The sequence below is a fragment of the Corvus cornix genome, chromosome 2 (assembly GCF_000738735.6).
Source record: "Corvus cornix cornix isolate S_Up_H32 chromosome 2, ASM73873v5, whole genome shotgun sequence".
Classification (NCBI taxonomy): Eukaryota; Metazoa; Chordata; class Aves; order Passeriformes; family Corvidae; genus Corvus; species Corvus cornix.
This window is the reverse complement of record NC_046333.1, coordinates 15,257,638-15,282,725: the sequence shown is the minus strand read 5'-3', so window position 1 is coordinate 15,282,725 and position 25,088 is coordinate 15,257,638. Positions and strand designations below refer to the sequence as shown.

Below are 25,088 nucleotides of genomic sequence, written 5' to 3'. Positions count from 1 at the left end.
CCTCCTCAGAGGGTCTGCAGGGTGGGCAGGGAGCCAGTTAGCCCAGTCATCACATGGGGTTTTTAGACCACTTTTCAAACACGTCCCTTAGTGGAAGCCTTTGCTGGCTTATTGCCATCTCTGTATGCCAGAAAGTACAGCTGTGGTCCTCATAGTACCCAGCCCCAGTGTCCCAGTGCTCCCAGGGGTCCAGATTGTCTTTGGGCCACCAGTATCTGGGGGATGGGAGCACAGTGTCACCGGGCTGCTGTCATCCCTGGGGCACAGCCATGCTTCTGGCTCTGCTCAGGACAGCAGTTGGAACCAGACACCTCCAGGCACCATGGCAGGAGCTCAGTGGGAGAAGGAGGCAGGGGTCCCTAAACACCTCCACCCGTGCCACTACTGGCAGATGCCATCCGAGGGGCTGGGGACCCAGTGCAGAGAGTGTACTGGATCCATGTGCCAGCCTCCCACTAAGTCCCTCTACACCTGTATCAGAGGGCCACCACGCTGCAGGATGTGCAGTGCAGACAGTGGCTCCTGAGGACCAGACAGAGCTGCAGAGGGAGAGCAAGCACTGTGAGATGGGAGGGAAGCTGCATGGGTGGTGGGGACACCAGGTCAGGCTTGGAAACTACTGTCATTACACACAAAAATAAGGAGAAACAGTTCAGATTTCGGAGGGGATCTCTGTACCACTGGTGAATAAAGGCTACTGAAGGAGCATCTGCAGAGATGGTGGGTTACAGACACAGGCTCTGCTCAGGGTCAGCTCTGCCATGAGCTTACCTGCACCAGGACCACACGCAGCAGCTCCCGTTCACTTGCAATTTGAACAAGCAGTTGACAAAGGGAAGACTTTGACCTACACTGGAAATTCACACGAGTTTTGCAGACTTCCTCTTTGGGCAAACTGTGTTTTTCTTTCCTTTTTTTTTTTTTTTTTTTTTTTTTGGAGGGGGAATGTGTTCTTGTTTCAGCTGGAATAGAATTATTTTTCTCCTTAGTAGCTGGTACAGTGCTGTGTTTTGGATTTAGAACAAAACTCGTGTTGATAACACACTGATGTTTTGGTTGTTGTTAAGTAGTGCTTAGACTAAGACAAGGACTTTCCAGTGTCTCATGCTCTGCCAGTGAGGAGGAGCACAAAAATCTGGGAGGGAGCACAGCCAGGAGACCTGCCCCTGACTGGGCCAAAGCATGTTCCCCACCACAGAAAATCATGCTTAGTATATAAACTGGGGGGAGCTGGTCAGAGGGAGTCAATTGCTGCTCAGGGATGGGCTGGGCATTGGTCAGTGTGTGGTCAGCAATTGAACTGTACATCACTCATTTTTTATTCAGCTTTATTTTTTCTTCTTTTAAATTACAATATCTATTATTATTATTATCATTATCACATTTAACTTTGTTTCAATTATTAAACTGTTCTTGTCTCAACCCACAAGTTTTGTTTTCTTTTCCTTTTTTTTCCCTGAGTCCCTTGTGTTCTTTCTTTCCCTCCAGGGATGGGGAGGGGGTGAGCAAGCAGCTGCACAGTACTTGGGTGCCAGCTGTGGTTAAATTGTAACAGAAGGGGGAGAAAAGTTGACCTTGGCTTACTGTAAGTGAGCGTTAGAGAACAGGGCAACCCTTTGCTTGGCCAGCAGCCTTGATAAGCCCCCAGGCTCATCACTGGCTGTGGCACTTCACCTCTGGAGGTTCGATGGACACCTTCCTGCCACCCTGTCCTCTTGGGCTACACATACACCTCGTGGAGTCCCTCCCTGCCTTCGCTCATTTCCATCTCTCGCCCTTCTTCGGCTGCATGATTTCAGCGTGTGACTTGCTATCAGCACCAGGAAGGATTTAAACTTTGCAAACATCACTAATTATTTGACTTTTACATATTGACAAAGCTATGCTCAGTGTCATTGCTTGCAAGTGGGGCATGGTCTCTCTGTGCATGGGCACCATGGTAGCATCCCTCCTCTGACAATGGCTCCTGCAGGAACAGGGTTCACACTCGAGACCAGATTTGTGGGTGAGCATGAGGCTGTCATTGCATGTAGCTTTGATGAGGATCAGATACAGCCATTTTCTCTTGCACACCTCACTCTGCGAGCATCCTCCTTCTGGCAGCCTCTCTCTGGACAAACCCACCTGCCCCTGGACATGTTCAGGCTGCCCCTGTGGCCATGCTACCTCCCTGCTCAGGTGCCACGTGCTGCTGCCTCGCCAGGAGGTGTGGGTGCAGGTGAGCAAAGCTGTCGAAGCAGCTCGCCTCCTTCCTGGTGAGTCACCATGCCCCAGTATCTGTCAGCATGGCTGCGTCTGGTGACCAGCCTGAAGCAGCACGAGTGCACCCATGGGATTATAATGAGCCACTCCCAAAGTCTGGCTGGATTTTTTTTGGGCGTTGCTGAGTTTGGTCAGCACACAATTTATAAAGGACTTGTTTTCACCTTGCCCAGATTGTTAGCTTTGGATGGTAACAGTTTTAGAAATGGACTTTGCTGGGCCTTTCCTATGAGGAAAGGAAGGCTGCTTGGTCTCCAAACAGTGCTTTGGTGGTCTTATGCCAGGAATTTACAAAGTCCCTGGACATGGGATGCAAAGAAAAGGAAGCAAAGAAAGCCTTCATCCATGATGTCTGAGCCTGCCTCAGAAGGAGCTAGCACAGCCCCAAGGGAAGCTGAACCCAGCCACGAAAATATTCCCAGTTTTGGCCATGCACAACACCAGCCATATCCCTACATCCCAGTCCTTCCCAGACAACCCAACTTGGCCTTCCCAGCTGTGGCAGGATCACACCTCCAGTGACTCTTCCCCAGCTGCTTCTTTGCTTCTGCCCATTAGCCAGAGCAACACACTGTTTTCCTCAAGGTCCTAACAAACAGACTAATGCTTGGCCAAGGGCCTCCTTCCCCATTCCTGTCAGCTCTGCACACAGGGAGGGCTGGCAAACTGCTCTGTACTTCTACTGCAGCTTCTCTCAAGCTTCCAAACATCAGGAAGCCCTGCTGAGGAGCATGGTGGTGATCTCAGTCCCAGGGGCACAGGCTGATCTAAGAAACCTCCTAAACCCAGGAGAATAAAAGGCACATTTGGCTCCCTAATTTCATCAGTGTTGTGATTTACTCTCAGCAGGCAACCAATCCCTGTGCAGCCACTTGCTCATTCCCCTCTGGTGGGATGAGGGAGAGGACTGAAATGGTACAAGTGAGAAAACTCATGGTATGAGATAAACACAGTCTAAAGGGTGAAACAAACTGCTTTGCACACAAGCAAAGCAAAACAAGGAATTAATGTACCACTTTCCATGGGCTGAAAGGTGTTTAGCCATCTCCAGGACAGCAGGGCTCCATCACGCATAACAATGACTTGGGAAGGCAAACCCCATCACTCAGAATGTTCCACCTTCCTCCCATAGCTTTATACATTGAGCATGACATCATATGGCCTGGAATATCCCTTGGGTCAGGAGGGGCCCGCTCCTGTGTGTCCCCTCCCAGCTCCTGGTGCACCCCCAGCTTCCTCCCTGGCAAGATGCAGAAAAGGCCTTGACAGGGTGTAAGCCCCACTCAGCAGTAACAGAAACATCCCTTGTTACCAACACTGTTCTCAGCACAAAGCTGAAACCCAGCCCTGCACTGGCTACTGTGGAGAAAATTAGCTCTACCCCAGCCAAAACCAGCACAATCAGTTATTTTGAGCAGTGGGTTTTCCCATGCACTTGTTTTCCTTTGCAGTTTGGCATGAGTCTCAGTATTTCCTCAAGAGAAAATGAAACTACACCCCAGAAATCAACACAGAGGCAAATAACTTGCAAAATCCCATGGCTCAGTGCTGACCAGCCAAACCCTGGGGCTGGTTCTCGTCAGGTTTTCCCCACCATCCATTTTCATTCCCTCCCCCTCACCTCCAGCCTCGGTTGCTCTGAGTACACAGGGGCTCAGGCAACCAGATTAGAGGAGTAGTCTTCCCCCTCCCAGGATATTTCTAACCCAGCTCATTTCCCTGACCTCATTCCCCAGGTGCTGGTGTAAACAGGTGGACCTACACAATGCAGCAGGGATCACTACTGTGGGATATGCTTGAGTGAAGTGGTATGTTTGGGATATTGCTCCAGAGAGAAATTCCTGCTATGCTGCAGCCTAAGGGTCACCTGAGAAATAGTCCTCAGCTATTAGAAAGCTGACAGAGCTGGAAGCAATGATTGGTGTTCAGCATACCTGAGCAGCTGCTTGTTGATTGTGTACCAGCCCTCTGAAGCAATATTTATCCTGAAGCCCTCATACTGTTTAGACATGTGGATGTGTCTATAAAGAGCTATTGGTTCACTCAGCCAAACCTTATCACTTATGTCTGCCAATACATAACACTGTAATTATTTGGGATAACCTGGTCACTTAGTACTTTCTTAGTAAGAAGATATATAACAGCCATAACTAAACCCAAATATTACATAGTGAGCCTATATTAAATAGTGTCTCCATATGCAGATTTCCATGCTAAAACATCTAACTGGGTGGGGGAAAGGAGAATGGCATTGCAGAAAAAAATAAAAGAAGAAAAGACAGTGTAACATTTTTAAAGCAAAGGTAAAAGACCCCTAACAGCCTCCAATTTTGACATGGATCTCATTGTTGAAGTATACAAGCACTCGATAAGCATTTGCATAACCCTTAGCCATTGTCTTGTGAGAATAAACACCTTAATTTTATAGAAGGGAAACTGGGGGAGAGATTATAAACCCACCTCCAGTTACCTGAAAAGCTGCTTCCAACTAATTCTATTAATCTCCTTAAAGATCAAAAGCTATCAGCAAAAGATCATAAAATTGAACACAGGTCTCTGAAACCAAAGGTGACCATCCAAACCATTTGGTCATGTTTTCTTTAAGTCAGTCACACTCAAAGTCTGATCCCTGAATATCTTGATCAGTCAGCATAAATACTAAGAGGGCTCCCTCACACAGCTCTCCTCCAAGCAACTAATCATCTAGAGATTTTGCACAAAGCACTAGAGCAGTGGATTATTCCAACAGGATTCTTTGCAGCAATTAACATCAGGACTGAAGTGCTCCATGTTGTACACAACTGCTGTGCAACATGCAGGCAGTCCATAAGGAATGTTGGGGTGTGAGAAGGAGAGCTGCCAGAAATACTTACCATCTATTACCAGAGTCCAAAATCCATCAACAATCACCTTCACCCAACATCCCAATAAATGGAATGGTGCCTGTAGTGTACCTGGGCTATGGTGGGGGTGTTGGCCCAAATGCAGCTGCAGCCCCATGCTGTTTTTGAAGATGAAGAAAGAATGACCACGTCTCAAGGCACTGAGCTGGATTTATTCATTTGACCATATCAGTATCAAACTAGAAATCATCTGTTTAAGATCATGTGTTAGAGAAGAGCAGCATTAAATAACAGACACGAAAAAGAGACTCTGCTTCAGAAAAGATTCAGAGTACAACATACACAGTATGCCATTTAACACAAATGCTTATAAAGAGTCATTCTAAGCATCAAAGAGAATTTTATAAAAGTTTACGTTCTCATCCAATGGGATGTACAGAACTATGCAGTTTACATAGTTTTACTATCATCCAAAACATCATGTTTCAAATGTATGAGGGACAGCAAGAACAATATAATTCCATTTCCATAGGAACATAAACACTGCTTGTCACTAATGACACGCTTTCCAAACCATAGCACTCACACCAATTATACATGTGTACAATTTTAAAGTATTAAAAAGCAAGAATTTGGAGCCTGCCCACTATTACCAATAGGGAATAACATTTGATCTACCCTTGAAAACTATCCTACCTTGCAGTAGTTGTAACATCAGAAGGAGTTGGAGTCACTGTCATTCTTTGTCAGGGCCAACTTGCTGTGCTAATCCCAAAGCTAACTGATACCACCAGTGAAGGGCTCCCGAGACCCACAGAGAAGGGGGACAGCCTCCTGCTTAGCTCCCACTGCCCAGGGAAGACGCAAATCTAAAACACATCTGTAAACAAGAGATAATCTGACTCCAAAGACAGCTGATAGAAATTAGCTCAGAGGCCCTGATTTTCTTTAAGAATGACTAGAGACTGACCAAGTCTTAAAGACAGAACAAGACTGAACCAGTCTTTGGTTAAATCAAGGACTTTTTTTGGGGGGGGTAGTGGGGGGGGTGGGGGGTTGGCAGGAAGGTTTTCTCTAAGGACAGCTCAGAGAGACTTGAATCTTACAATCCACATGCTCAATTATATTATACTTTTTCCTGACATTACTTGCAAGCATATATTACAAGTTTTATAAAAGTGCAAGGCCCAGCTCAGGAAGATATCCTGGATTAAGACATTCCCAGCAGTGTTCTTTTAAACATCATCTTGTTGTCAAGCAACAGACACACAAGCATCACTGCTTGGGATCAGCTTATCAGAGCCCCTAAGGGTTTAGCTTAATCATCTGTGCAATTAAACACTATTCACATTTGACAGCCTATAATGGCAGCAGTTTTATGTACAAATTGGAAAATCAAGTCTTAAAATCAAGTTTTAAGAGGTAGAGGTCCATTTCTGACCCATCAACATAAAATGTTACTGAGTCAGTCATATTCTAAGGCTGGTGGTCCCCTAACAATATTGAAGTAACCAGCTAGAGCTCCAAGGTCTATGTAGAGTGATCTTTGTCTCTTTAGCAGGTCTGACTCTTCCATGCTCCCATTACACAAGGAGGAATCTAGTAAGAAAATAGAGAAACCATGTCATTAGTGCACAAATAGGGTATATCTTTAAAAATATTTATCCCAATTAAATAAACCATTTGTCTGGGAAGAGTCTTTCAACGCCTTTTGTCAGAACCCTCCTAATGTATTTGGTAAGTAGAAGAAAAGCATTTTGAAGCCCGTTGGCAGGTTGTTGGCACCAAATCTTGCTTGGGCTTAAAAGGGCTATTTCCTACCTGGCTCTGTATTATCCTTCATTAAGCACTTACTAATGCACAAGGGCAAGTGCATTCTATCCCACAGTCATTTTTGGTTTTAAAACAAAGGGCTTGTACTGCTGACACTCAACAACATTAGTTACGGTTTTGTGCGTGTTCTTCCTTAAAAAGGCAAAAAGTGTTGGATTTGCTGGTGGTTGTTGGACTTTGTTTACAAATCAAGAGTATAAAACATCTCTGGTACCCTGGCAAATTGAGGCCATTTGGGACAACAATTTACACTTCATGAAGTGCCCTGAATGACTGCCATGGCTTTTCCAAGAGCCAGTCTTTCCGGAGCCCCGCAGACATCAGGCTAAATTCCTCCCCATTGAAGTCAATGGGCGTTTTACAGATCACTTAATGGCCTCTGAGCCTGATCTCATCTGAGTGGGATTTTCACCGGTCGCTTTCCAGATGTGTTTTGAGTTTCGCTGGTTCCTTACCACTCCTTCAAATCAAGATTTGACACGAAGTGAAGTCTACTAAGTACAAGGCAACCTGATACCATTACCTGTAATGTTTTCTGGCAGCTGCAGATCCTTCCTCGCAAGCAGTCTTTTCCTTTCAAACAACGCCGAGTCCAGACTCTGGCACCGCGGCTGCTCTTCTGGGGGTGGGTGTAAGGCTTCGTGTTTCAGTAAGTCTGCTGCAGACAGCCTGTGATTAGGATTCCTTTCCAGAGCTGCTTCTAGCAATTCTCTCATGGAAGTGCTGCAGTCCTCAGCAATATCCTCTAAGGGGGGAGCTTGCTTGTGTATCTGTTGGAAAGAAAAAAGACCATGGAAACAGTTATTCCAAAAACAATGGAAGAGGAAGTCACAGATAACCACACGAATGGTCTGGGAATCCCCCAATTAGGATTCATCACCTCCCTAAGTAGGGGTGATCAACTAGAACAGAACAGGCAAGTACACAAAATCCACTTCTTAAAAATCAGATTTCGTAACAAATTTTAAAACTCAAAGAAACTTCAGTAAAATCCAGTGTAATGCAAATTCACCAGATTTCTGTACCACACTGGAGGAACCAGAGAATCAAATCTGCCAGGCTCCAGTTTTTATCTGCAACTTCTAAGGAAAATAGACAACTAGAAGACAGATGGGTCTCACACTGATCTAACCCTGTCCTTTCAGTAAACTCCAGGTTTGTAAATTGAAACGCAAATCACAGAGACAACTCCAGCTCAGTCTCTGTTTTCCCCTAAATGATCAAAACCCACTTCTTCCCTCCCTCCCTCCCCTGAAGCAAAAAGGATGATATCACCTCTGACAAATATTTTGATCGTTTTTATATGACTGGAGCTTTCCCAACAAGAGTACAGGAAACCCTTCAACTGATACTGAGCTGGCTTTCCTAAGGACACTTACAATATAGAGGTAGGATGGATATGCAGAACGAGGGTATCTGTTCACCCAGGGCGGGATGCCTGTTTGCATATGAATGATAGTAGCTCCCATGCTGTAGATGTCTGCTTTTGTTGTGTGGCCTCTGCAAAGGATAACTTCAGGGCTCATGTAAATCTGTGACAAATAGTTTAAAAAAAAAAAAGATTACTCAACAGCAGAAAACAACAACCAAAGATGACTTAATGACATTTTGTGATCCTGGAAACCCCCTTCTGAAGAGATGCATCCCACTAGTACCTGCATCATAAAGACCAAGCACCATTTGGGAAATAAGATTTTTCTGTTCTGCATATGAGTACAACCAAAGAGACAGTACCTGGACAAACTCATATTCCAGATTTGCCCTCCTCAGACAGGCCACAGCTCAGTGGCTATGGGCCTTAGCTGAGCTGTGAGAGGCTGAGGTTCAAGCCATGGCTCTGCCTCATTCAGATGAGTAGCAGAAACCTCATCCCTCTACAGCAAAAGGAGGTGCCTGAATTGCCAGTTTGTTTTGTGGGGCACTGCTGGGACTGCTCCATTCTGCTTGAACAGTGGCTGTGCATGAACTAAAGAGAGGGGGTGACCTGCACTGACAGCCACCCAGGTGGGGGTGGAATCCACTCCTCAGATCCCTGTTACACAGAATACTACACAGCCCCTCTGAGCAGAACTGACAGAGAGACACCTTCCTGTCTTCCTTGCTCTTCCTACCTCCTCCCTCTTGTCCAGTAACCTGCATTTTGGCGCATTATCCTGACAAACGGGATGATGAGGAACATGCCAGGTCTCGGCAATGGATAAATTAAAAGTTAGGTGCCCTTTCCACCAGGTTACCCCCAGAGCAGCTATGAAGACAAGAATCCCTCTTCTAACCTTTTTTCAAACCAGGAATTCTAATCTTTCTTGATGGAAACCAAAATAGCTTCCATCCAAACATTTCACTGAAACATTTGAATTTGCCAAGAGTCTGAATAAGGATCTTGGAAGCTCCTGCCAGCTACAGGCAACTCAGAGTGCAGCTGGAGGAGAACCAGACAGGCAGGATGCAGGAGGCACACCCTGCACAGCTCTGCCACCGCCACTGGCCCAGAGAGCAGGTTTCAACACCACATGGGCACAGCCCACAGCACACCAGGTCAGCAAGCTACCATATTTGCTTCTGGTTTCTACTTTTCCCTCACCCAATTTCCCTCTAAAGGATTCAAACAAACTTTAATTAGTTCAAGTCATCTTGACACAAAGAATCACATTAAAAGCCATTAACTGACATGAGGGCAGGAAGTTAAGTCATCACCACATGGTTTGACTTATTACCACAGATTGAGAACGGCTGTTGGGCTCACACAAATTCCAAGGAGTATTTCCCAGTAAATTACATTCCATATCTGCAAACAGAACTTGAAATTGGAAGTGTGTCTGCAGCTGCTGCTGACTCCTATCCGTTGCTTTCTTCAGGCCTAAGCAAGAATCAGTGCATCTGCACCCTCCACCTTTAAGTCTCATAAAGTGCAAAGAACATAATTTCTAATTTTGTAAAAAGAAGTCTTTGGAAAATGCAGTGCAACTTGAGTGAAATCTACATAAGCAAAAAGCAGCTGCCTTCAAAAAAGAATGCTGGCACAAGATCCTGTCTTGCAGTTAAGGTGAGAAAATGGTCAAGATGCACCTTGACTGCACAGGGACAAAAATCAAAAATGCTCTGATTCCAGACTGGTCCAAGAGTCTGTTGTCACCAAAGCAGACAAGCCATGGATACCTTCCCATTCTCATTCCTTCTGACTGGTGGGCTGGCACTTGCCTGCCAGTCAGACCAGTGTAACAGCCCAGCTAAAAACCAGTCCTTTCTTCATGCTGAGCTAGTTTTAGTTTAGCATTCCTGAAAATGAATCATACCTTCCACACTCAATAGACTTTAACAGAAAACTTTTACCCTCAAATGGTTGTAACTGAAGCTTACATATTTTAACCAAGTGACAGAAGCATAACAGAAAGCATAGCAACTGCCTAGAAAAAAGTATTTCCTGCAGAGCAGTTTCATAACAACCACAGTTTAATGTTCTGCATGACTTGTACACAAAAGGAGGAACACCAGGTTTTTCACACTACACCAGCTGAACAAAATTTAACTATCTTTCAATCATGTTGTTTTTATAAACACAAAGAAGATTTACTACATTCAGACTTTCTGTGCTATAGAAGCGAATAAAAATCCTAACTCCCAGAGGAAAACATGCATAGGACAAAGGTTACTCCACCTGTCACTTCCCTCAAGGACACAAGTCCCTGCCAATACCAGATGTAAGAGAAACCAGCCAGCTCACAGGCACGATGCTGCATGGCAGTGACAGAGCCCTAACCAGGGGCTGCACAATTGCATGCAGAAACAGCAGGACAACTGCACCACTTTTTAAGGCTGCATAACCCAGGATGCAAAACTCAAGAGGACTTTGGAGACTTAAGATCTTAATTTGGGGGAAAAAAAAAAAATCAAGAAAGCCAGACTACAGAGGGCATTTGTGGGCAACAGGATTAGGCACCGTGGAGAAGATGCCTAGAATGAAGACTGTGGGAGGAACTGAAGGGAGAAAAACCTATAGGAGCATCAGGAACATTAGTGTGTAAGTCTTTCACTGGTATCTGAAAATCTCCTTTCCCAGTGCTCTCTCTCCAACCTCACTTCTGGCTGCGATGCTGCAGCAGGATTGCTGCTCCCCTGAGAGAGCAAACACCAAACATGGCCATATTTCAGGGTGCGGGGCATTATCAGCTTTCTGAGGATAGGACTGCAGTTATTAAACTCTGTGGAATCATTTTCCTCCTATTAAATGAAGAACTAAGTGTTTTTCACTCAACAAAGTGAAAACACGGAAGTGTTTTCACTTTTCACTTGTTCTTACCAACATGAACTTGACCTATCCTCCAAGACCCAGAAGTGGATCCTCACCAGTCTGCTCCACAATGATGGAAATTTCCTGTTTACATACATCTCCATCCTTGGGAAATACCCTACCAACTCATACCCACCACTGTTCTTATTCTCATTAACAGCACACAAAACCCCCTTGAACAAACAAAAAACCCCAAACCAAAGTAAAAACCCCGCAAAGCTCATACATGAAATGCCAGAAAGCATGCTGCTTCCAGTTCAGCAAGCATTTTAACTCCCCTGACTACAGACATTGAAAACAAACATTCAAGTGTTTTCTCAATTGTCCTGAAAAAAATAAACAAACAAGCCTGACCTTCTGTGAAATCTTTGTTTATCCTACTCTTCTAAAAAGTGAAATGTTTTTTGTCCATTACACAAGTATCTCCTCTTTACACATGTGGCAGACTACTAAAAGGGTAAGTGCCAACATTTCAAACAAAGCATTTCCTGTAAACAATCTCCTCAAGCAACAGAGAGCACAAATGCCACATCTGCAGCAGCTATCCAAGCTAATTGTTGCTGCTTGGTTGTTTGCTAAATCTTCAGCCCTGGAAGCACCTCGGCAGGAATGCAGCCCAAGTGGTGTGCAGGATCTAAAGTCACTGAGAACATTTAAAAGGACCCCACCTCCATCACAGTAATGTCTCAGCAATTTTAACAGATAATCATCAACCGTGCCATGCACAACCTCTGAAAAACCAAAGGGTTACATGTAGCTGGGGAACAAAGCTTAGAAGTGCTAAGGGATGAAACCCAGACATCTATAATTTCTGTGGTTTTGGAGGAGGAGTCAAAGTATGGTGTTGAGCAGGTCACCCCAGTCCATAGCGAGTATCTCAGAAGAAATATTTGCTAGAGCAAAGAACAAATTCCTGTTTGAAATGTCTCTGACCAGCAGCTGATACATTGCAAACAACCTTCCTCAGAGTACTGTTTGACTTCAGTGAATAATTGCTAACAAATGGGACTGCAGAGAAAGTGACATGGCTTTCAAAGCATTCCACTCAGCAAGTTGAAAATAAAAATATAATTGAGACAGTATTAATGTTTGTAACTTTTTTATAGGTTTTATAGTAACTATTTTAGCCAGGCTTCTAGCCCTCCAGCTTCAAATTTGAGCCTAAGCACCACAACCATAGGACTAATGCAATATAAGGGCTTTCGTCCCTTCAGCTTCTTACCTCTGTTCCTCTAAGGTCTTTGGGATAGTAAATGTCTTCAGTCATTTGAACACTCAGGCCAAAATCCACCAAAACAGCCTTAGTTGACATAAAGACGATGTTGCTTGCTAAAAGAAAAGCAAAAGTGACAACATTTAAATTTCTGGCATGCCTGGGATTTATTTTACAACACTCCTGTTTCATTCAGATGCTAGCCTGAAAAGGGAGAGATTAGCACAACCACTCTCTACAGCCAATATCCTTCTAGCCAAAATAGCTCTGGTAATTCTTTGGTTCAATTTTAAATCATATCTTAAAAATCAAACTGGACTGGTTTATGTCAAAGAATCAATTTTTGGTCATATTCTTAGCTTTAAAAAAAAAAAAAAAAAAAAGACAGAGAGAGAGAGAGGGAAAAAGGCTAAGGGTAGATGAGGAAAGTAGAAGACTGGCAGGCACTTCAGCACAGTGCTCTGAAGATGTTTAATGGTCTCCAAGGCGCAGATCATGCTGTGCAGCTCTGGCTATAAGCAGCACAACTGTTGCTTACCAAGAGGTTTTTCTAGAGTAACAGTTTAAGTGAAGACAGAAACAGAAGAGTAACCAGGGCCCCTCCACAGCAGCCACACAGGTCTCCTGCACTGGTCAGTGAGGACAGCACAACAGGACAGACAAGGGCTGCAAAAGTAATAGAAGACTGAGCATTTCAAACTCCCTCTGAACTGCAGCAGAATCTAGGAGCTTAATTTACTTTCCTTCATAAATCTCTGCCTAAGGCACAACTTTGTACTCAGAGGCTTCACTTCTGCTCAAGTATTTATGAATGTAGTGCTTGGTGTGAGCCTTGAGAAATTCTTGTTTGGTGTTTCAGAAGATGTGGTAAAATGAAGTCTCCAAGTTACACAACAGAAACACATTTTCTCTTACAGGAAATTGTGGGCCATTTTCCATCTTAACAGTGCCTACCATGATCATCCAGTGGGAGGGCAGATTTGATTTCAGCAGTACTGATTCCTGAAGCAATGCTTCACACAGCTGCTTCCTTACCATAGTATATAGTACTATATACTATGTAAATCTGTAATTTTAGGGATAACTTTGAAGATATGAATTTTAAACACCCCGTAATGGATGGTGCAAGGGGCCACACTTGCCACAGTGCAGCAGGATCTGCTGCCTGCCTGGGATTGTACTCAGCCCCAGCTGCAGCTGATTTTAGACTGAAGCTCCCACCAAACAGCCTCATGGTTTAACTGCTCTCCAACCAAGGGTTAAAATGAGTGGCAGCACTGAACACCTCCCAAGAACCAGAATGTCCTCCTCCCCTTTTCATCTCAATAAAATCCTCATCTCCTTCAGCAGGACAGACTCAGTTGCAGCTCAACAGCAGCAGACCGAGTGAGGAAGATATCAGAGGTGTTGGGAAACAGCCTTTTCTATCGATTCCACCTGGGGAGAGAAAACACACACTGCTCCCTGCATGGAGGCTGCCTTTCCAGGCAGTGGGCATGGCTCTATCTCGGGCCTGGACTACCCAGCTCACTCCTGGTGCCAAACAGGCAGGAGCGTGGTCAGGGCTCACCCCAGGCACCTCTGGGCAACCACATCTGTCCCAGGCAACGTCTGCCTCATCACCTGCCCTGCATCCACTAACACAGGAAAAGGCTGGAAAAACACTCATATCCACCACATTCACAATGGGCTGGTTCTCCTAGTCACTATCTAGATGTAGTAGGCTTTGGGCTGATTTGGTTTTTAGATCGTTTAATTAACGTCATTGTTACTGCCAATTAAAATAAACCCATAGGAAAGACCCTTACTACAAGTGAAAAAAACAATTAAGGGAAAAAATAAGCAGCTTTGTAGTCATCAGAATCTCAAAAGCTTACATCTAAAGTACTGACCCATACTAAATTTAAAAAAACCCAAAAATACAAAAATGCAGAACTGAGATAAAAATTTAACAATTCCTAATAATCATCTTCTGTGAACTATTGTAATGCTTCAGTCTGAATATTTCTATTTTAAACCCTCAAGTTTAGCTAAATAAACTCACAGAAATGCATCTATCTGTGGGCCAAGGTGGTACCGGGAGAAACAACATTTAACACTGATTTAAATGCAACACATTAAAATTGAATTTTGAAGTAATTTAATACTAGCATATTTAATTTAAACTTAAAATCAGTATGTTTGTTTATACATGTTAATATCCAGAGTTTTTTGAAAGCAAATATATATTAAAATTTTCTGTAATTGTTGAAAGTAAAAAAACCAACACAAATTATGTGTTTACTTCCAAAGTGTCTCAAACTGAGGAACAGCTGTGTAGAAATGTAAAACTTAAAAGGTGCATGTTGAAGGTGAGCATGGAAACATTCAGGATGAATTTATATTGAAAGCAGGAAACTTCTGGCTGAACACAGACTGATAATTTCACTCTTTAGGTTTTTGTTTAAATTGAGTTGCTCATGAATGGCATAGGATCTATGACTTTCTAATTATCCTCTTTGCTGGGGTGAATTAATAAATAGTGTAAGTAACTATTATCTCCAGAACCTGACCTTGCCATTTGTTAAGCATTATGCATCGTTCCCACTCAGATATGTAAGGCTACATGCCCCAGCTCAGTCCCAGGCACTCCACCAGGGCCCCAGCCCAACCTGGACCAGAAAGTACCCCAAGGAACCACACAAACATACGTTTGATATCATGGTGGATAATCCTCTTGGAGTGGAGAAAGTCAAGTCCTTTCAGAATATGCTTTGTCACCCAAATTATTTCAAACTCTCTCATAGGACCACAACTCTCCAGCTTTTCCATGACAGATCCTCCCTCTCCAGCTTCCATAAAGAGATGGATCGTCTCATCCCACAAAATAGCACCGTATAATTCAGCAATGTTTTCGTGACGGAAACATGCCTGTATTTCAACATCTGATGGTTTGAACTGATCCACTGGCACCTATGACATTGAAACAAAATCAAAGAAAAGCAGCTCAATAAACAAGTTATCCATATGGACACTAATTATCCTATAGATTAACATAAAAGAAGGAAGTAAAGCACTTGTATACACTTGTTAAAATACTGAGCTTTACTTTGCTCCTGCAACTTTTCTTCCTTGGCAGTTGAGAGACATCCTGTTAAAAGTTGAGAGATATTCTGGAATCATGCCCAAATAAAAAGTGCAATCTTCCAGAAAAAGCAATGTAGCAAGAGTTATTCCCGTCAAAATCCAGTGATTACGCAAAAGCTTTATGCAAACTTCCTGGTGAAGGAGATAAAATTCCCACTGCTTTTTCCATTAGCTTTGTGCACTCATCTGCACTACCAGGACTACACACCCACCTGACAGGTGGATCAGTGCTTGCAGTGCTCAGGACCATTACTGACCTCAATTCAGTCCTTATCAGCACTGGTTTATAGCTTACAAGAAATGAAACCTGCTTTGAAGGGAGCGCCAGCAGCACCGTATTTCTTTAAAAAGTACTGACAACAGATTGCAGAGACAATAAAAACAGTGTTTGCTTACACACAGGAAAGCTACTACTGCTCTTTTTAGTTTTCTTCCCTTGGACTCGTGCCTGTGAACCAAATAAGAGGCTGGTATTTTTATTTCAGTGAGAAATACTGTTTGCATTTTCAGAAACAGTAGATACTTTTAATTCTGCAGTGGGTTATGCAGAAGCAGCTAACTAAATCTGTCCCCATGAGGACACAAGGCTGGCTGCAAGGGAAGGACATACAGCTTCCCAACTCTTTTGCATACAGAATTAATACAGGTACTTATTCATAAGCTGGGGGATCTAGAGCAATGTCCCAGCTGAGCCGTTACTGGCCCTGAATATTTACTGCTCAACTCTGAATAGTATGTTAAAAGGCATAGCTGAAAGAAAATGTTGGCTTGCATAAAAGTAGGGCAGTGCTCAGCAGTTCTCTTGAGACATCTCACAACTCTGTAAGTGCCCAAAACACATTAAGAGTTGCACATACTGAGTTCTCAGGGACATTAATGGTACTGGAGTAAAGAAAACTAAAGTCTGAGCACCTCAGTTAAAGGACAAGAGTGTAAAACCGTCTGCAGCTGCAGGATTTTGCTACCACTTTCAACAGGGATGTGGCCTCCCACTGATATTTTACCACAGTGATAACAGCAGAACAAGTAGAAAATCCACTCTGCACCACAGCCCATGTGCCAGTTACACACACTTCCAGATACTTTCAAGATGCTGAGATATTTGCAGCTTCACAGCCAAAAAATTTAAACAAGCGAACAGAAGTGTGCATTTTTCCCACCTTGTTTAGGCAAACAAAACCAAGATGATCATCAGCCAACAGCAGAACTTGATGCAGACATATTTGAAAATATACTGTAAGGAGTATGTCATACAATATTTGCTCAGAGATAAAACTACTGAACTAACATACCAGTTTGCATGCCATTCGTTTCTTGGTTTCTCTGTCTTGGGCTAAGTACACTTTCCCAAAAGCTCCCCGAGGAATAAAATCAGAACCAATGTTCCTGTAAGTCAACTTCCATGGAAACAGGAGTACATCTGAGTCAATTTGATAGCGCCCATTCTTGGGTGTGATCTGTGGAGTTAAATAAATAATAAAAAAATCACAGTGAAGTTAAAACTACTTCAAATCTAATTAACTTTATACATATAGTGGAATAAAAATATATCACTTATGTGTATGATGCGCATGATCTGCTTAGCAGTCTTTATTTAGAAACATCAAATGGGAACAGCATGTGAGGTGTGGCATTCATTCACAGCCCAGGCATCCACGTTTCTCTCCAGTGACTAATTTACGAAGTGTAAGTTGCAATTAATTGTCTTGAAACAACAACAACAGCAGCTGGGTTAATGAAATTACCCACCTCTTGTTATTAGATTCACCTGCACATGTTTGTCCTTCCTGTAATCTGTTAACTTGTTATGCCACATACCTGTTACTCAGGTTATCTATGAGCAAGAGTTTCAGCATTTCCTAATATCACATGTACTGCTAGGGGTTTGATTTTCCATCTTGTATTGGAGTTTCTGCTGCTTAGTAAAAGGTCAAAGAAATCTGCCATGATTCTACCAGCCACTTTCCTCTAGTTTTACACCATAGTTTAAAAAAGAAGAGTGGGAATAACATTGTCTGCTCTAGGTGGGCAATGTTGGGAGCTTTGGTTCTTCTGTATCACCAACTAGGCAAGGAGGGGATTCAGGGCACCTAAGTCAGTATCATGTCCTAAATCTTTCTCTGAAACAGCTCCCTCCCTCTGCACGTGACAGAGAGAGAGACCAAACACCTAACTACAGCCATGTGAGTACTGCTTGATCTCTGATGTTGCTTCTTCAGTCTCTCAGCTACAAAATTCATAGTATTTCCCATGAATATGCTTCTAATTATTTCAGCCAATATTTGGAATATCATTAATCTCCTTACTGCTACTTTATCAAGATTCTTGAAGAGATGTAAAATCACATCAAGGATTTTTATTATTTCATGCCTGTCATAGGACCTCAAATACTCAGCTCTTCAGCTACGCTTTTTAAGATAACAGCACATCAGGAAGATTATTTGGTTTAGATTTCTATTTAAGATGTAACATATAATCTTTCATTTTTAATCTACCCTCATGTTTTTCAAACAGGAAAGTACCTTCTTGACTGCTAAAATTGTCATTTGTGATTTGTACCTACATGAAATAAATTAATTCTTCCAAATTCCTAAATCTGGGGAGGAGAAGTTCTTAACCTTTGACCAAGGGGGCATGAGGGACTGTCCTTTAATAAAAAGTATTCTGCTTAGGATAGAGAGAACAAGCCTTCCCTCTACTGATTAGAGCCAGGGTAAAGCAATCCGTACATGTCTAAAAATCTATACCTCTTGCTTGCCTACTGCATTCCAAAGAGTTGAGACTAATCCACATGTGTTACACCTTATCCTGGAAAGGAAGAGAGGCTGAGAAGAGTTGATTTACAGAGCAAGAGAGCAATGACCACCATACTATTCATGTTTTCAGGAGGCTTTTAGGACTAGTTCCTAGCTTGACCCTGTGAACGTTTGTCTGTGGCTACAATGGATCTTCAGTTCAGTTTCAACTGAAAGAAATCCAGCTTGTTCAGTTCAAGACCGTTTCCGATGCAAGCCACAATGCAGTCAGTGAGGGTCACTAGGCAATCAGAAACACTCCTGATCCTAACCAAAATGCTGTAGATATTTACAGAGCAGATGCCCCTGCTGAAACGTGTGCACAGGTAATGCCTCCAACCCTCAGTTGCATAATGGGATCACGTGCACCTAATAGGACTTGGTTCATACCAGTTGTATGCATCTATAGAAACAATATGCAAGCAAAACAACCACGAGTATGTAGAACAGTGTCTACCCTAAGTATAGGAAACATTCAATATTACTAAGTGTCATTTTAATGTCACAGAGTTGAAAAGTGATTGTTTTGCAATACTGTGAATTATAAAACACTCCCTCCAAATCAGAATAAAGCAATACCCTAGGGTATTTCACACCTGAGTAACCAGTAAGCCTCAAGCAACCAGTGTTCACATACAAAATACACTAACATACAAGATATTTAAGATGATAGATGTAGAGCATCTTAAAAAAACCAGCAGCAGCACCAACATATATGAATAGAATTCCATTGCAACACTGTTTCCAGAGCAACTGATCTCAAACAGAAGTCAAATGACACTAATATCCAGAGATGCTTGTAGAACACAAACAATTTTAGGGAAAAAAATGAACATCTCAAAACAAGACAGCTATACTTGAATTTAGCAGTGTGAGATATTACATAATATTGTAACTCTTAAAATCACACTTTATAGTATGTGCTTTTTCTCCTTACGTTACTACTATTGACATTTTGTGCATATAGAGCGAATTTAAGAACTATATCTTTAGATCCCAGTTCTTTATTTTTGGGAACATTTTACTGCATGAACACAAGGCACTGGAAGACTCTTACTGTCTCCCAGACCTGTACACCACCAGAATTCATAGAATCATAGATAGGCTTTGGTTGGAAGGGATCTTAAGGATCATCTAGGTGCAATTCCCCTACTATGGGAAGGGATGTCACCCCCAGGTCAGGTTGCTCAGGGCCCCACCCAACCTGGCCTTGAACACTTCCAGGGATGGGGCATCCACAATTTCTCTGTGTAGTCTGTTCCAGTGCCTTACTACCCTCAGAGTAAAGAAACCTCTACTGCTTTAGTTTAAAATTGTTCCTCGCTGTTCTATCACTGCACGCCCTTCTAAAAAGTCACTCTTTTTTTTTATACAAGTTGTGGATTTTGTAAGCCCCATTTAAGTACTGAAAGGACAAAATGAGATGTAGATTTTGCTTTTCGACTGCTTGTCTCAAGTTTGTATTCAATACTGGGAAATGTTTTCTAATCTCCAGAGATACCAGGAGATAACAGAATGGATCCTTCTGAACAACAGACCTTCCTCCATAGCAGCCTGAGGCTGCAGGGGCTAGACTTGATAGGCTCAGAGCCTTCCAGCCCCAGGAATGCACAGGAAACCACAGCCTGTTACTCCTGGGACTGATCTTTATTTAGAATCATTAAAAACTTCTAATTCCTAAGGTCTATGAAATGCCAAGTAAAAGGAAAACCAACGTACCATATTTAAGAGGATTCCAGATTCCTGTTGTCTGCATCCTTTAAATTGTTTTGCAGTGTTAGACACCTGATTTGCAAAAGCAAGCAGGTCTTCCACAGTCCCGTATTTGACGGAGGACATAAAAGAGACCTCCCTTTCACAAAACAGTAATGATTCTGCACTTTCATCATTTTGATTTGCCTCTTCACACATTGTAATTAAGCTGTCTTCATAGACTGCAATGTCTTCACCTGGATAATGGTTTTCCATGATGGCTATCACCTCAGACATATTTAGATCAGCTAGCAACAAGTCAATCTCTTCTTTGCTATCACTACCCGTGCTCATATACTCCATCACTGTCCACTTTGCAAAATCACTCCTGGAAAAAAAGAAGCAAACTTGAAAACACTTTTCACCTAAATTTGTTTTAGCAAAGTAAGAATGAAAAGGAGTTATCAGAGTGATCAATAGCTCATCATTACACAGTTGGATTTAAAATTAATAACTTGTATTATGAAGAAAATCATAATTAGTATCCTGGGTGAAGACCAAATGGAGAAATATTTGCTAGTGAAATTTATTTAGAAGTTATTAGTTAACCTCCCCTGTCATTCATTCTTGGAATTTATTACGATAAAGCATTTCCTTAGAGGAACAGGTACAGTAAGAATACACCACTGTGATAGATATGCAAAAATGAAGGAGCACCCTCAATACAAACAAAGGAATTCATTGTTTGGAAAAGAATGACAGAGATATTAACATTCTCAATTAGTTTATGTCTAAGTTTTTATTGACAATTTATATGGTGTATCCACAAAGAAGGAAAGGTCACAAAGCAAGGTCATTCCTTGTAATAGTAATAGGAATCTGTTAGTTTCATTGAACAAAGCACAATTGTCACCACCTGAGATACAAAATCCCTATTTTTTTTGCAAATAACTAGTCAGAACTAGACCTGAACTGAAATTTTCATCCGGACTTTCAGAAGAAAGTAAGAAACTGAGCTATCATAAAATCAATGAGCTTTTGAAGTGGTTTCCAGCAGTTTGTTCTGCCCCCACTAATCCTAACAATAACTTTCCAGGTTATTGCAACTATTTTGCTGGAATGCATTTACAGCAAGCTGGGTTCAACTTCCCAAAAAGTCCCTTTCTATTCCAGAGAGTTACATATTCAAGTTAAAAACATATGCATGGTCAGTCATTAAAATACTGACACAAATAGTTTCCAACACATAAATGTCTAGAGCACTTACCTTGTATTTAACCTGATTACATCACTCAAAACCATTTAAAAACATCTCAATAGAATCCCTGAAGTCATCACGTTTTTCGGAACCCGTATTTACCACTGATGATAATTCTGCAGTGTTCTGTGGCAATCTATTAAAAAAGGCAAAACAAATAAAGCCATTGCATACCAGCTCAAGCAGAAGGACTGGTTTGTACTCAGATAGGTCACTTGCTTCACGGAAAGAAGAGCTAGTAATCACAAGGCTGAGATAACAGGGGATTTTTCTGCAGAAAAAGATGACAACTCAATAAAGAATCAAGCTACTGTATCATCCAGATTTCCAAGTAGTAGTGAAAAACAGTTTTTCCATGGTTAGGTCCCGAGTTTTATTCTCTCTGTCTCATGCTTGCTTAAGCAAAGAGTAGGACCTCCTTTCGTTTAGCAGAACTGACTAGAGCATGCCCTCTTTAGAGAGCTCTCATTTCCCTTTTTCATAATCCACTACACCATCTATTTTGGGGCAAAAAATAACAACCAAGCAAAAATACACTTAAAAAAATTAAAAAGAAAAAAGAAAAGCAGCAAACAAAACCTTATCTCAAGGACAAGCAGCAGACTCGGCTCCCTGAGGCCATAGAGCAATGCGTTTACCCAGGTAGTTTCTGGTTATGATCACTATCTTTCTTACCCTCACCACAAGGACGTAGAAGTTCTGTGGCACATATTTCTCATGGGTTAGCGTATTTACGTCAGCTCTAATGTGAAAAAAACCAAGTAAAATGACGTGTCTGAGTTGGCAAAGAAGTCAGACCATGTGCTGAAAATTAAAAAGGCAGGACAGGACAGCAGATGCAGCATCAGAAAAAGCAAACAGAGTGCCTGTTCCTTTTCAAATTCAGACCCAAATCCTGTGACGGTGGCAGAGCAGTACTGTGCCCCCTGTTCCCCCAAGACAGGCACAGTGACTTTCACCAGCACTCTACACCAGTTCACCCAGCCCTAGTCAACCCACACCCCCAGCATGAGGGCAGCCAGGTTGGAAACTTTGTGGTCACTAGCACTACTCGATCGGGGAGGCTGCAGGCTTTGTATCCTGGGTGCTCAGAGGTCACAAAAAGGAAAAGATGCTGTGGGTGTTTTCTAGCCCCTATCACCCCAACTTCCTGCTCCATGACCAAGCCATAGGCTGTTAACAAAGCCTGAACGTGGTTACTTTTAAATATAAATGAGATTTCTATTTTTCCCCAGAGCAGGACTTCTATTTGTTGCTTTTTTTTGGTGCTGAATTAGTGGGATTCCTAAGAAATGAAACAGTGCTGTCATAAAAGGAACTGAGAGACCTCATGTGTAAAGTCAGGTAAAGTTACAAACTAGTCCTGAGGGACTTTCTGAAGAAAAAACATGAGCCTCTAGATACTCTGGTCTTTTGTGGATAAAGACGAATACGTACCACAATTAAACTAATTTACTCTCTGACAGCATTTTCATGCACAAAGCATCTGTACAGAGTAGACCAAATGTAGATTTCTGGAGGTGTCAGCTCTGCTCTGTTCCTCAAAATATTCCCAAACTAGAGCACAATACTAATAATACTCTTGGCAGTTTCACTACTACCCAAAAAGCTCGGAATAACACGAAGAAGTGACTATAACCTGCATATTCTCAGTTCTGTGCTTTTAGTGCTTGAGAAAAGCTGCAAACTCTTCACCATTACAACTCCCTGAAAGGAAGAGGTAGTGAGGTGAGAGTTGGTCTCTTATCTCAAATAACAAGTGATCAGACAAGGGGAAATGGCCTCAAGTCGTGCCAGGAGAGGTTTACATGGGATATTAGGAAAATTACTTCACTGAAAGAGTTGATAAGCACTGGAACAGGCTGCCCAGGGAAACCATCCCAGGGGGGATTTAAAAGACATACATGTAGATGTGACACTTAGGGACATGGTTAAGTGGTGGGCTTGGTAGTGCTGGGTTGGATTCGCTAATTTTACAGGTCTTTTCCAACCGAAATGATTTTATTTTTCCCTGTATCTAGCAAATTCTAAGCACTAAATGTTTACACAATAAAAGCAGTGTTTAGATTACAAAAATTGATTTTTTAAACTATGCAGCAATTTAGTATTATATTTCCCCTACAAGCAAAAAAAAAAGTCCATTTTCCAATGTGGAATTCACTCTTCCTATTTATCCCTAAAATCCTGTACTAGTATCAGTGGTGGGCACTCATGTAGTATTCTAAATCATCCTATATAGGTTCATCAAGAAATTACATCAGTAAGCATGCTTTACTTAGATTCTCAGGTAAAAAAAACTGGGTTTACTTGCAGTGGAAAAATAAAACTGCATGCAAGCACTTGAGACAGTTGCTAAAGCACAAGACTCTTTCTCTAGTTTTGCCAATATTTCAACATCATCACATGAGTAATTTGCAAGCCAAAGGTTTATTTCTCTATTCTCTGCGTAGCTTTTCAACCCCTTTTGCCTAAGAAGTGTGCTGCCAGAGACCATCCTTATATCCATCATATTAAGTAAGAGTAACTGGATACCCGACGTCTGAGCCCCTGTGGGACTTTTTGCGTGTCAAGGATCAACGATGGAAAAAATGGAACAAAATCGACAATAAAAATAAAATTAAAAGCCCCAAAACACACGTACAAAAAACCCCAACACTTCCCCTCAGAAGAAAAGCTAGCCACAAACTGCACGGACTGGCTCAACACAATCATACACCACAATAAAGATCTCTTGTACTGTTTTTAGAGAATAATTTTCTGGTCTGACAAGTGACCGCCCACTAGAAATGAAAAAAAAGTGTCCCTATTTACTTTTTAAGAAACCTTATCGACAGACCTTGAAAAACACAATCTCTCCGAAAAAAACTTCTACTGTTAAGGGAAAAAAAATATCAACAATTTCAATTTCCACACCACTTCACATATTCACCTGGAATAAGAAAATCCGCGAGCCTCCCAGCGCTGGCAGCAGCAGAGCCCAGCCCCAGCCCCTTCCTGCCCTGCAGCCCCGGGGACAGCGCAGGTGCCGCAGCCCCGGCAGCTCCCGACGCCGCTCGGGGAGCCGAGGGCAGCCGGGGACCTGCCCGCGACAGCGCTGCGGCCCCACACGGGGACCCGAGCCGCCTCCGCCCGGCAGCGCAGCACCGTCCCGCTCCGCTCCATCCCGCCAGGGCTCTGCCGGCGCTCCCCCTCCCCTGCCAGCCCCAGCCCCGGCCCCGGCCCCGGCCCCGGCCCCGGCCCCGGCCCCGGCCCCGGCCCCGCTCACCCGCGGGGCGCCGGGAGAGCCCGCGCCGCCCGTCCGTCCGCCCGCAGCCGGCGCGGCTCCGCCAGGTCCCGCGGGAAACTCCCGGGGGCGGGGAAGGGCGCAGGTAGCACCGCCCGCCCTGGCCGAGGGCGGGGGATCGGGGTGGCCCCGGCTCCGGTTTCTATTTCGCTTTCCCGGCAGGAGCAAGCGCTGCCCTGTCCCAGCCCGGCCTCAAGCCCGGCCAGCCATCGCCTCCTGTCCCAGCAGTGGCATCGCCTGGTGGCAGTGGCTTGTCCCCGGTGGTGGCATCGGTGAACCCCTCTGCTACCACCTCATGTTTCCGTGCGCACCTAGAGGGCGTCCACCAGCATCATATGAGTTTAAACATTATCTGAATCAAACTTCAGCTGACACTCGGGTGGAATTTAGGACAACAATGTGAAGAATTTGTTAGTGGCAGTAGTATTAAAATACTCTGGGACACAGTAGCGTGAGTTGGGTAATTGCTAAAATTGGGCAGGACTACTTTTTATT

The 25,088-nt window shown here is 43.1% G+C and overlaps 1 protein-coding gene across 2 annotated transcripts; it reads right to left on the bottom strand.

Moving 5' to 3' along the window:
- Positions 1 to 5,297: 5,297 nt before the first annotated feature.
- On the bottom strand, positions 5,298 to 24,832 carry MAP3K8 (mitogen-activated protein kinase kinase kinase 8). 2 transcript variants are annotated; one of them, XM_039549729.1, is made up of 9 exons: positions 24,576 to 24,832; positions 21,320 to 21,446; positions 20,080 to 20,440; positions 16,858 to 17,022; positions 15,130 to 15,391; positions 12,449 to 12,555; positions 8,318 to 8,470; positions 7,462 to 7,708; positions 5,298 to 6,704 (listed from the first exon to the last, which is right to left on the bottom strand). In XM_039549729.1, exons 2-9 carry the CDS (start codon positions 21,352 to 21,354, stop codon positions 6,571 to 6,573), a joined length of 1,464 nt encoding a protein of 487 aa, XP_039405663.1. In that variant the 5' UTR covers positions 21,355 to 21,446; positions 24,576 to 24,832; the 3' UTR covers positions 5,298 to 6,570. The 2 variants fall into 2 exon arrangements, with proteins under 2 accessions (XP_039405663.1, XP_039405664.1); XM_039549730.1 differs by lacking the exon at positions 24,576 to 24,832 and adding an exon at positions 24,240 to 24,449.
- Positions 24,833 to 25,088: the final 256 nt, after the last annotated feature.